The sequence below is a fragment of the Lepidochelys olivacea genome (genome assembly GCF_965140295.1).
Source record: "Lepidochelys olivacea isolate rLepOli2 genome assembly, chromosome: 1".
Lineage (NCBI taxonomy): Eukaryota > Metazoa > Chordata > Testudines > Cheloniidae > Lepidochelys > Lepidochelys olivacea.
The window spans coordinates 222,714,852-222,727,879 of NC_140411.1; the positions used below are offsets into that span (position 1 = coordinate 222,714,852).

At 43.4% G+C, this 13,028-nt stretch overlaps 1 protein-coding gene across 2 annotated transcripts in view; it reads right to left on the reverse strand.

Annotated features, from left to right (window-relative positions):
- VWF (von Willebrand factor) overlaps window positions 1-13,028 on the reverse strand; it is a 231,676-nt gene that overhangs the window by 70,147 nt on the left and 148,501 nt on the right. For both annotated transcript variants that reach the window (XM_084624575.1, XM_084624574.1), the window contains exon 34: window positions 7,924-8,101. In XM_084624575.1, the coding sequence (XP_084480701.1) occupies window positions 7,924-8,101 (178 nt within the window). The remainder of the gene's footprint in view (window positions 1-7,923; window positions 8,102-13,028) is intronic.

The window sequence follows — 13,028 nt, forward strand, 5'->3', positions numbered from 1 at the left end:
ATAAAAAGAAAGACAGGAAAATTGTCCATCTCTTTGCTGTTTGAATTCTCATAGGGTCAGAGACACTAAACTGAAAACAGAGACCCCCAGAGGCTACCCCTGAGTCCGCTCTGAAAGACATTTTGAATTCACAGATCACTACAACTCCGAGGAAGTGAGCTGTAACTCACAAAAGCTTATGCTCAAATAAATTTGTTAGTCTCTAAGATGCCACAAGTACTCCTTTTCTTTTTGAGGATTTAGATTGTAACTCATTTGTATGTATATGTTTGCTCACTTTAACCTTTAAATAACTCTTTTTTCTCTTTCCTAGTTAACAAACCTTTAGATAGTTTATCACAGGATTGGCTACCGACATATCTTTGTCATTGTCAATATCTCTTCTGATTCATTTTGAGCCCGACCCAGAATACACTGATATCAGTGGGAAGAACCCATTAAAGATAGGAAGTTAATCTTGAAAAGGTAAAGTTAAATATTTCATCAAATCCTAGAGGAAAAGGAAAACCTATCAGCATCTTGTGATGAAATGAAGTTTTTCTAATTGTCTCTGTCAGGAATAACCATTATTACAAAATAGTCAGATAGTGGCAGATCCTATGTATACAAATTGTTTTCTACTGAGTTTGATGTATTAACATATTTCTATTGAAGAGCAACAAAGGAGAAAATAGTTAGTTTGTGTCCTTTTCTCCCTTTATGATGTATAAGGAACGCAGGAAAAGGATATTTTTGTTGTTATTTTGTTTTAAACTTGTTTTTTCCTGGATGACTGGAGAACTAGTAGGATTATGAGTTGACAAGTACCAAGGAAATGAAACCTGAGCAATTAGACAGGGTTTTTGGTCAAACTTTTAAAAACCCTTCATTTGTTTTTGTTAGCCACTATTTCACTCCAACAGTTGGGAGGAAAACTCTCTTTGTCAATTATTCAACTTCCTGGCCCTACAATTAAAGGCTGAGAAAACTCCCATGCCAGGTCCTTTGTCCTCCAATGAGACCTCCAGGACCGTCCTTACCCATACACAAAGTACGCAGCTGAGTAGCGCACCAGGAAATTTGGGGCACCACATTTCCTGGTGCCCTGCACAGCTGCGTGCTGCTCCAGCCCCTGCTCTGCCTCTTCTCCATGGCCCCCGCCCCTGCTCCGCCCCAGCCCCACCTCTTCCCGCCCCTGCTCTGTCCCAGCCTCGCCCCCACTCCACCCCTTCCCCAAAGCCCCTGCCCCCGCTCCACCCCCACTCCCCTGAGGACTGCTGCAGGAGTTGGGCCTGCACTCACCGCATGGTAAGTAAAGCAACCCAGACCCCCTGCTCCATTCTGCCGGTTCCCAGCTGCACCACCGGCAAGTGCTGGGGGGTGGTTCCCCCCTGCCCCACAAGGCTGGGAGCCAGGGGAGTAGAGCAGAGTGGGCTGGGGCCAGGGGGCGTTTTCCCCCCTGCCCTGCAGCCCCCTCCTCCCCCACACGTAGGGCACCAAAATGGCTTGGGAGGGCCCTGGAGACCTCCAGCAAGAAACTGCAAAGACCAAACTTGATGTTCCTAATATTTTAAGGTTAAAAAGAGGCAGAAAAATATCTTTTAAAATATCTCTCAGGTCTGTTTTATAATTCCTAACACAGCAAAAAAGACACAAGCCCATTTTATTTTCCTGTTCTGGAAACCTTTCTATATTGTGCTGTCAGATTATGAACTACCAAAGCCATACATAGCCATGGGAACACTTGGAAACGTAGCACCTTCATACTGTTAAATATACCTTCTTTTATGTTATTCCTATACAAGAGTTGTAGAGAGATTACCACTAAAATCTTTACAAGCCTAATAAATACAAAATTTTGTAAGAAAATGTATCTGCATATACTATCGTTTGTTTGGCTGCTGGTTTATAAATACATTAAACAATTTAATGTTTATTTGTACTCTCGGCAAATCTCTAATCTCAGTTTTAAGCAAACAAAGTTTCAAAAGCACTACTAAATGAAATCACAAGCAAATGCAGTAGACTGCAGCCTGGTCTACACTACAAAGTTTTGCTGGTGTAGCTCTGACAGCAAGCAGTGTGGGGAAAAGATCAGCAACCCTCCCGCCTCCAGCCAACATAGCTGCACCGGCAAACCTTACCACCACCACCTATGTAGACACAGCTATGCCGACAAAATCATGCTTCTATTGCCTTAGCTAATGTAGTCATATAGCTGTGACATCAAAAGAACTCCTCTGGCAGCTAAAGCCGAGTCTCTGCTAGTGGGCTCGGCCAGAATAGTTATACCAGCTAAGGCACTTAGCTCCAAGTACTTCACTCATTTAGGATTTGGGGCTGCTCACATTAATGTCAATGGGAATTTTGCCATTGACTTCAGCATGTGCAGGATCAGGCCCTCATTGGCCAATTGACTTATATAGAACTAACACAGACTTGCACTGGTTTAGCTGAGCCAAAAACACATACGACTTGTGGGTTTTGGTAAACGTGAAAAGTTAGCAGTCTGCCTTACAAATTCATATCATCTTGGGAAATGAAGTGCATTTCTGGGCTATCATGGCGTGTTAAATTTATACAGAGCTAAACAAACATTATCTCATTCTGAAGGGCAATAACCTTAAGACAACTATAGGCTTTTCTGTGCCAAGTGACTAATGGTACAAGTGGAAATTTTAAATTTAATCCCTTAAGAGATCCTTTAGGGAGACATATTTGGAATGCCAAAGTAATGGGTTTGTATTGCTGTTCACTTATTCATGAAATAGGAAATATCACACTATTGAAATAAAAATTACATGAGTAATTGTTTCTTCTTTTGGACACAAATAAAATGATTCAGCTAAAATCTATGCAATAATTTTACATTTAGGGAATATTTACATTAGACAGGAATCTTGGATTTAAAATGGCTAGATAATTTAATGTGCTTTGAAGGGAACATTAAAAATGTAAATTCTTGGTGTGAAAGTTTTCCACGTCTGACAACGAAAAGCTCTGAGTCCAGCTAGAAATCCTGAACATTTCAAATAGCACATTAGTCACTTCAGGAACTTTGTCTTTGAATATGGCACTTCCTCGGAGGACATTTTTTATCCCAGGATGAGATTATACATTACAGCTGGGGAGTCATGGGATTTTACTATTAAAAAATGATTGGGGATAAAATTTTCAAAGGCACTTAAGTGACTTAGGCACCGAGTCCAAAAGGGCTTTAGGCACTTTATAGCTGAAAGTCAATGGGGCTTAGGCTCCAAAGTGCCTAAGTCCCTTTGAAAATGGGATTCAAACACTCCAAAATAACTTAGGCGTTTTTGGAAATGTTACCCGTAGGCTCAAACCTTTGGAACTACTATGAATTTTGTCTAAAAAGGCATGGAACACTGTGTTTTATAAATGCAGCCTAATGTATGCATTTGCCATTCATATTTTTGTACAGCAGTTAGAAAGCATGAAAGTGCCTAACCTTGGCTCTAGGCACTTGTAATCAAAATAAGCATATCAATCAGTTACTTTTCTTGTGCAGAGCTCAAGTATACTGGCTGCAGTAGCTTTTATGGCCACTGCATCTTCCCTGTTGTGGATTGGTGAGGCTTGGTCTGTGAATCCATGTTGTTGTGGATCCAGAGTTCTTACTCCTGACCCATCCCTGCCATGCCTGGACTCCTCTCCTCTGCAGACTGCTGTGGAACTGTGCTCCATGCTGTGTAGGGGTAGAAAGACCATGTGCATGGTCTCACCACATAACCGCCTCCCCCATGCGGCAAGGCCGTACCAGTTCCACTGCATTCTGTGCCTTTTCCGTGGCCTTTAAATTGGGTGGGAGGGTTTGGCTCTTCGCTTGATCAAAGGGCCATCATTTTTTCCTATCTTCCTTCCACATGAAAACAATTCCCCTCCCACACACACATCTAAGAGGTACAGTGCCATTCTAGCAAAGCTCATCATAGGGCAAGCCCTGCATTAACTACTATAATCACATGGAAAGCTGTGAAGTCAAAAAGCAGCAGAGCATCTTCTCCCCCTACTGTGTGTGGGTGGAGGGGAGGGTCATTTCCCAGAGGCTCTCTTTTCAGCAACCAGCAACTCCAGCACCACTGCTGGGACCCTCATCTCTGTGTGTTTGAGTGGGAGTACTCTCACTCTGTCTGAGCCAAGGCACAGCTCACACAATATCAATTGTTCCTGTTCACACACTCAAAATCAAGAGCAAACGCTATGTATTAGGGTTTTTTTCTACATCTGCCTGGGCTCAGAACCCAACCCAGAAGGTTGAGGTTAGCCAGAGAATAGACTAAATGTCCTAGAGTTTGTTCAGATTCAGTTTATTTTTCCAGACTCCCTCCTCCCCAGTTCAGAAAGATCTGGAAATTGGAAACCATCTGGGCCTCTCCCTGGTAAAACGTTATAATTTTTTCCAGCAGACAGTCCCACGCTGTAGCCCCAATCCTGCAAACGTGCCCGTTCTTAGCTTTAAGCCGGCAAGCAGTCCCTCTGCTCATGCCTATAACTGTTTGCAGGATTAGCGCCTGTATTTCAGTTTGACCCCATCTATTTCTGTGGTGGCACGGAGTCACAGGATGATTGGCCCTAGGGGGAGATGGGGCCAGCCATGCCGTAAATAATTGGCTGCTTCCCATCCTCTTTCTAGGGTATCTTTGAGAGTTTTTCTGGCTCCTGTATAAATCAGTGGGGGCCCTGGCTGGTTTCTTTGAACTACCCAGCCTTCTGCAAACCCTGGCTCAGGGCCTTCCACAGGAGCCTATCCACTGCTTATGATTGCACACCCCAGACTGATCTCTCTCAACCTTTTTATAATGTCTGGGTGTCTGTTAAACTATCATTTTAGTCCTGTCCCCACAAGCTGAGAAGATGCTGATTAATTATGACATGGGTGTGGCTGACTCCCATTTCCCATTAAAGCAGCTAGTCACCCTTTGACATGTGGCACACTCTGAATGGTCTCCTTCAAGGATATGCTATTCACAGCTGCACACATCAGTTGCTATTATCATTATATATAACAACTGGTGTGTGTGTGGGTGTGTGTGGGAGGGGTGTGTGTGGGGGGGTACATATACATTTTATGGTTCATAAAAATGTCTGCCAAACAGGTTCAGCCATTTACAAGAATGAGGCTAGGGAAAAATATATTTTGCCTGGATCTGGTGACCTATTCTTTAAAAAGCTCTAGCACCCCTATACCTTGGAGCAGGGACTTAAATTTGTCAGAGGACGGCCGTTGTTTCAGAAACGAGTCTTCTGTCATCCCTGTGAAAATCTGCCCAAATCTGGCCAAGTTATAAGCCTCTGAAAAATCAATTTGTACATTCTCAGTAGAAACAACTTAGTTTTTAGCAACTAAATTCCCAATATTCCATCCATACTGGGCATGCTCCAGATCGGGACTGAGCAGGACTTTCCCTGAAATTATAGCTCGTGGCTGCTGCAGGCAGTGCCAAGTCCAGGCCCAGGCACCTGAACTGAGAGCAGGGCAACTGTCTCTCCTGGGCTTTAGATGACCCGCCTGCTGGGCCGAGGCAATGTGGAGGAGGAAGCTGGTTGATTCACATTCAGAAATGGTAAGAGTCAGACCCAAGTGGAGGGGGTAGAGGAAATAGATTAGGATAAGGAACCTAATGGGAAGAGACTGGGAGTGGAAGCTGGAAGTGGTCCTGGGAGAAGAGGGAAACTGGGACTGGGACTTTGGGGGGGAAGAGGGAAACTGGCTAGCAATGAGACTGACTGAACAAATAAGAGGGCAGGAGGAGGAAAGATAGATTTGACAAAGAGGTGGGTTTGCAAGAGGAGAACTGGGACTAGCTGGACAAAGAGACTGGAACAAAGATCCCAGGGAGAGAGACTGGAACTGGCCAACATTGGTAGGGGCAGGGAGATGACTAGAAATCAGGGTTGGGGACAGAAACAGATTAGATGAGGAGCCAGGAAGGTTCTGCCCAAAAAATAATATGTGATCACATAATTAAAGACTGCATCAGAATACATACACACAATAGGGCTGAATCAAGGTTGCCCAGGCATCCGTAATTCTGATATTTCCTAGCTTTAGAGTGCTTGATTTTGCAACCTTAATTAACATTAATATATTTTTGTGATTATATATATGTGTGTGTGTGTTTGATGTACACAATTATATGTTTACCATATTTGTAATGTGTAAGACGCATTTGGGGCCCAGTACTCTGTTTATAATTAAGGCTATGTTTTAGTCACAGGTATTTTTAGTAAAAGTCATGAACAGGTCACGGGCAGTAAACAAAAATTCACAGCCCATCACCTGTCCATGACTTGATTTGTACCCCTGACTAAATCTTGGGAGCGCCGCAGGTGCTCGTGGGGAAAGAGGGGGGCTGCGGGTGCTGGTGGCCCAGGGGGCATCGTGGGTGCTGAGGGGAGGGGGAGTTGGCTGGCATGCTCCCTACCTGGCTTCTTGTAAGCAGCGACATGTCCCTCCCTAAACTCCTAGCTCCATGCACTGCCAGCTCCACAGCTCCCATTGGCCGGGAACTGCTGTCAATGGGAGCTGCGAGGGCCATGCCTGCGGGCGGAGGCAGAGCTAGGAGCTGAGGGATGGACATGTTGCTGCTTCCAGGGAGCCCCGCAAGATAAGCACGGCCCAGAGCCCTCACTCCCTCCCGCATCCTAGCCCCCAGCTCCCCCGCACACACACCCAAACTCCTCCTGCTGCTGTTGGGGCGGGGGAGGTGGCTCGAGACTGCCCCAGCAACAGCCAGTACAACTGGCCCAGGGGCTGCCTAAGCTGCGGGGGCAGGCCCAGATCTAGCTGCACTGGCCGTTGCAGAAATCCATGACTTCCGTGACCTCCATAACAAAACTCACAACCTTATTTATAATCCATCTGAAAATATCTGTATGTTTGAAAGATATTTATGTCTTCTTATGAAAAAAGCTTAAATATTAAACCTATTAATTATAATTGAAATATTTTAATTATAATTTTAATATATATATATTTCATGTCAATGTATTTCACACTAAAAATGAAAGGAAAAAATATTGACCAAATATGAGGAAAAATCAAAACTGTTTTAATCTATAGCTATATCTTTCAATGTTTTGCATGTCGCCATGCAAAATCTCTATAGAGATGTGTGAGCTCCCACTTGCAGACATTTGTGAGATGCCATCACAACTAAGGGTATGTCTAGGTTGCCGTTGGAGGTGTTATTGTAGCACACAGAGGCATATCCATGAGAGTTTTAATCTAGTCAACATGGCTAAAAATAGCAGCGAAGCCACAGCGTGCAGAGGCTTCAGCATGGGCTATACCAGCCCACCTAAAACCCTAGATACATACTCAGCTTTCTAGGCCACACCAGGTTTCTGCTATTTTAATCCATGCTAGATAAATTAAAGGTGATGCAGATATGCATACCTGAGCTGCAATCACACCTATCATTGCAGAGTAGACGTAAACTAAGAAAGGGCCCTTTGAGCCTTCAGGAATGTTAGAGGGAGAGTGATGCCAGAATTTCTCGTAGGAGCTTCCAGGATATGTAATGCTGCACCACCCTTTAAAAAAAGCCAGCTCTCTCCTTTCTTTGCACCCAGCCAACCGCATACCCTAGTGTGAAGGGAGTGGGGGGAGCACAGCCATGGGCAGGGGTTAATCTTCTCATGTGACTCTTAGTCCTCCTTCATCTTGTGCTCATATACAAAGGCTGGCCAAAAAGACCCCTCCCAAGTCCTTGTGCACCATCTGGTCAGAATCCAGCCCTAAATTATTTGAGACTATGAATTTCGATTTTGATAAAGAACAAGTATAAATTCATCTCAGTTCAAACAACTTTGGACTCCTCCTCGGGTTGTAGCTCTGTGTTCCATTCATCAATACGTTTCCTGAATACATTGTAGGTCCTGGGGGAAAAAAACCACGTATATGCAAAATAAGTTACTCACATGGACATGTCCAGCGGCAGCCACAGGTTTCCTCAGTTTTAACAGCAGGGAAATTATTGTGACATGTAGGTTTTGACATCTTCTCACAATTAATTCGGTGACTCTCCAGAACCGTTTGGCCACCTGGCAAGCATGTCACAATGTGACACTTGTCCGTTAATATCCATTTGTCACCGGGCTATACAAGAAGATGGGCTGATATTAAAATAGGGTTTGATGCAAGAAAAGAAAATTCAGACAACACTTGGAGGCCTCCACTTAGCAGCTACCAGACTGTGTTCCATAACCTAAAACTAGCAAGTAAAGTGACACTGCCAGCAGTGCTGTTCAAAATAGCCTTGGATAATTAAACAATAGAATGCAACGTATTAGGGAGTTCATGGGCAGGAGAAAGTTAATATAGAAACATTGCAAGAAATAGACTCTGAAATTCCATGCAAAGGATAATAGTCTATAATGGGGGATGCTTTGCTGGAAGAGAATGAAATATCTAGTACTTTTGTCTATTGTTAGCAGAGCGGCCCTGCAGCACAGATGGACAACACAGTCGATAAAGAATTTCCCAGTGCTTTTCTTGAAATACCAATGCCTTTGGTTTTCATGAGTGTAAAATTATTTTGGAAAGTATTCGGAACACAGATGCTCATAGCACAGCAGGAATTAATGAGAGTTGTTTCAAGCTAGTAAAACAAAAGCCTCTTTTCTGGAGGCTTGGAATAGCTGGGTTATTTTACCTATAGTCCTGAACCCTTAAAAATTCCAATCATCCTGAAGGGGATTTGCTGCCCTGCAGGGTGAATGTTATTAGATAACCACTGTGTTCATGTAAAATAAAATAAAAAATACTCTCTTCCTGCAGGACAGTTGGAATTTTAAGGCTCACTAGAGGGCCAATTCTGCAGGGTGCACCTCTGAGTAAGTGGTGCAATCGCAACCTGTGTTCAGTCCTCCGCTGAGCACTCTAGCTCCAATCCTGCAAAGCTTTTAAGTACATGAATAGTCCTGTTGACCTGAATGCCAAATCATTCAGCAGCTTGCAGGAATGAGCTCTAAATTCCCAGGAATATCATCCCCAAAATGCATGCTTCCAAGACTCAACACCCCTAACTGACTAGTCCTTTAGTGGGTGAGAGAATATCTTTTATTGGACCAACTTCCAATAATAGATATTACCTCACCCACCTTGTCTCTCTAATGTCTTGGAACCAACATGGTTACCACAACACTGGAAACAACCCTTCATTGTCAGTCCTAGAAGTTCTACTAGGAATAAAGACAGTGGTTCTAAGAGCTGGATGACAGCACCCCAGATTCACAAGCATAAAGAGCACGGTGAAGAAAGGATGGTGACTATCTAGATATGCTACCTTAAGGCTTCTCCATTTCAGCTCTTCTATTCTTCATGAGAGTGAATAGCAAGGTGACAAAATATCTGGGTTAGACACAGCATAATTCATGGTCTATTCTTGGCACTAGTGTGCAAACCAGGAATAATGCTTTAAAAGTATTTTTCTACAGCTCTGAGCTATGGGATACCATTAGTTCTAAATGAGAACTGCCAGATTTGTAGTCATAAATATTGGGAGTACATATTAAATATGAGTGCATTTCCCTAGACATGCTTTGTAGGTCTTAGGACTTTGAAAAGATTTCATTATAGCAAACTTCTCTTAAAAGTTGTCTAAGATTTTTCAGGCTTGAGAGCTTAGGGGAAGCTATAAAATAAATAAAAGTAATGTGAGGAGTTTTAAATATGGAAAAAATATTTAGGTAGTAAGATATGACATGTTTTTTAATTATACTTTCCTCTCTCTCTCTCTCTCTCAACCCACTGGAAGTAAAGCAACTGGAAGGGTAAGTAGACAGCTGTGCACATCTGGCAAAAAAGGCTTTTTGGTTTTCATATTTCTTTAATTATTTGTATTTAACCCATTTACAGGAAACCTATCACAAAGCATCTAAGAGCTGTACAATAAAACCAAAGCACGACACATTAAAAAATTCAATTAAAAGAATTGTCCGGACCCAGCCAAAGAATCCGGCACAGTGGGAAACCCAGTGACCCTCAAAGCAACAAACAGAGGCTAATTCCCAACTGATGTGGAAATGTTGGAGGGGAAAAGTGGGACAGAAAGCATGTGCATGCAGTCACACAAAACACACATACCAATAGCTGAGGCTCCAGAATGGTCAAGGATAAGTCATCTGAAACAGATGTGATTCCCAGAATGCCAGAGGACGACCCAGGCAAACGTCCTCTCAGAGGGAGCTCCATATCTATTTATTTAGATTTATACACTCATTCTATAACTGAGGACCCTCAGCTCAGAAGGCCAGGCATCTTCACTGAACTCATGAACAGATAGCTTTATCATTTTTAGGGGTTTATCACCAAGGGCTGGTCTACATTAGAAAAGTTCTCCTGGCATAACTATATCCTTTCTTCTTGCAGGGCATGTGGAATCCATAATTTTTGCCTGCCATTTTTCACTAGATATATTACCAATATAGTTGTATCTAGTCTGGATACACTTATATTGGTGTAAAGGTGTCTTATAATCGCATAGTTTACTTCACTTCCTGAACTGGAGAAACTTAAAACTGGTATACACACTTTTAGACCAAAATAGCTGGATCCACTCAAGGGGGGTATTGTCCCTTTTACCACTCTGGTAGAGTTAAAGTGGCAAACCTTTCTAGTGCAGGGGAGTGCAAATAGACTTTCATGTGTACTGGCAACACTGCTTCTCCACCCTAGAGATTAATGAGAGTTGTTTCAAGCTAGTAAAATGGTCAGTTTCACGGGAAGGATGTGATGCCACCACTTTTTGCTAAATCAGGTTACGCTGAGATTACAGATTCTGACACTGAGGAGCCCCCATGATTTCAATGAAAGCTGCAGGAAGTCAGCATCTCTCAGGACAAAGCCCAAAGTCATGAATTACAAGGTGCATGACTAGACGGCCAATTCCACAGGGTGTTGATTTCCCTGACCTCCCATCATGTCAACTCACCTCCTGCAGCAACCCACTCAGCACCTTGTAGATCAGGCATAAGGCCCCATCCTATAAGAACTTAGGAAGGGATCCTAAATCTGCAGTGATAAGGGACTGATCCTGCAGGGATGTGGATGAGTGTTGCGAGAGGGCAGTCCTGTGCTACAGATGGGGCTGCTGAAGATGCTGCTTTTGTTATTTATGAGCCAATAAGATGATCGAAGAGATGGGAGGAGGTGCTCCAGATTGGTGGTGGAGCAATAACTCTAGACCCAATACACATCACAAGGCTTTGAGAAGCTGACTATGAGGGATAGTGTTGTCTTAGCATGGTCCAGGGTGTTGCTTTCAGCCTCTGGTGCCCCACACTGCTATCAGGTTTTTAATGGCAAGCCTGCCTCAGTTTCCCCTTTGTTTGGTCAGTCACCATTTAGCCCCATCTCTATTATTGCCTCATTATGATTCCAGACAGAATATTAATAGTCTCCTCCCCTGCATCCCCCTCAGCATGTTAAAATCTCTTGATCCAGGAGGCAAGTAACCCTCGTGAAGACTCAACAGTCTCAGGCCTCTTTGCTCCACAGGCCTTAGTAACCCTCTGCTGAGGTTGGTAGGAGTTCCCAGTCCCACCCACTCCTCTGGGTTCCAATCCAGGGACCTTGTATGAAGAAATTGGAACCAAGTCCTTCCTGCTTCCTTGGACTGCTTCTTACCACACCTCCCTAGTTGACTGTTTCCAAGATTGACACTCTGATCCTCTTCTTCTGGAGGTCCATTTACCCAGGCACTTTCCCACCAGTCCACTGCTAAACAACTCTGCTCTCAGTAGTTCCTCAGTCTCTCAGAGCTGACCTTCCATTCTGGCCTGCAGCCTTTTCATTTCACTCGCTGTTGCAGGGCTACCGATCAGCCCCACCTGAGGAGGTAACTAGTCTCCCTGTTAACCTTTTAGTGGCTGGAACAACTTGGGGTCTGTATGTTCTACGACAAGCACCTGTGGACACATTTCTGAGGCAGTGTTTGGCTCCTGTAACAGCCTCTGCTCTCAGTATCTTCTAAAAGCTACAATTCCTGGCTGGCTGTAGGAATAACAGAAGATCCTTAAAAAGGCCACTACTCCAATACAATTTCAGATAGGCCAGGCACCAGCCTTTCTTCTTGCAGGGCATGTGAAACCCATAATCTTTGCCTGCAATTTTTCACTAGAAAAATGAATTATAGGTGTAAATCTAAGTATTTGAGCTTCTAACCGCATGATCTGCATCTGTGGCTAGGTAGGCAGAGGTATAAATGTAGAGATTTCAATTATGGATGCAAAAAATTCATGTGCAAATTACGCCGACAAATTGGAGGCTGCCCTTTTGAAAATTCGGCTCTTCATTTATATTAACTGGTTTGTGTTTAGCTTTGTTTGGACTAGGAATGATGATGATTTTTTTTACCTTGAGCCAGCTAACCCCACTTAGCACCTAATGAACATGCAGTTTAACAATTTTGTTATGATGTTGGCATCTAGGAGTCAATACTATGAGGAACCTTTATTTTAAAAAGGCACCTTTTTCTGAGTCTAGACATATTCAAAAGGACTTATACTCTGGCCATATCCTGCCTTTCTAAGGTTATGCCTACACTAGGAAAAAAATATATATTTTAATACGTTAACTAGCATAGACAAGGCAATTATAGTTTTAACACAATAAATGATCAAGATGAACTCCAAGATGGAGTTTACAGTGCTTGTCTACACTTAAAACACTATGGTGGCACAGCTGCACCCCTGTAGCATTTCAGTGTGGACACTACATATGCCGACATGAGGGGTTCTCCCATCAGTGTAGGTGGTCCATCTCCCTGAGTCCCTGTCTACATAGGGACTTAGGTCAGCTTAACTATGGCACGCAGGGGTGCAGATTTTTCACACACCTGAGCAATGCAGTTATGCCGACCTAATTTTCTAGTGTAGACTGGGCTTTGTCCCCTACCAGATGATACATGGATTAGCAGAAGCCTCTCCACTCAAGCACTGAGGCTTTGTCGTCTCTGCTTTAAAAAGTCCCTTTTTACAACAAAACAACAAATATGCACTAGTTTAAGTAGAGACAGGGCATC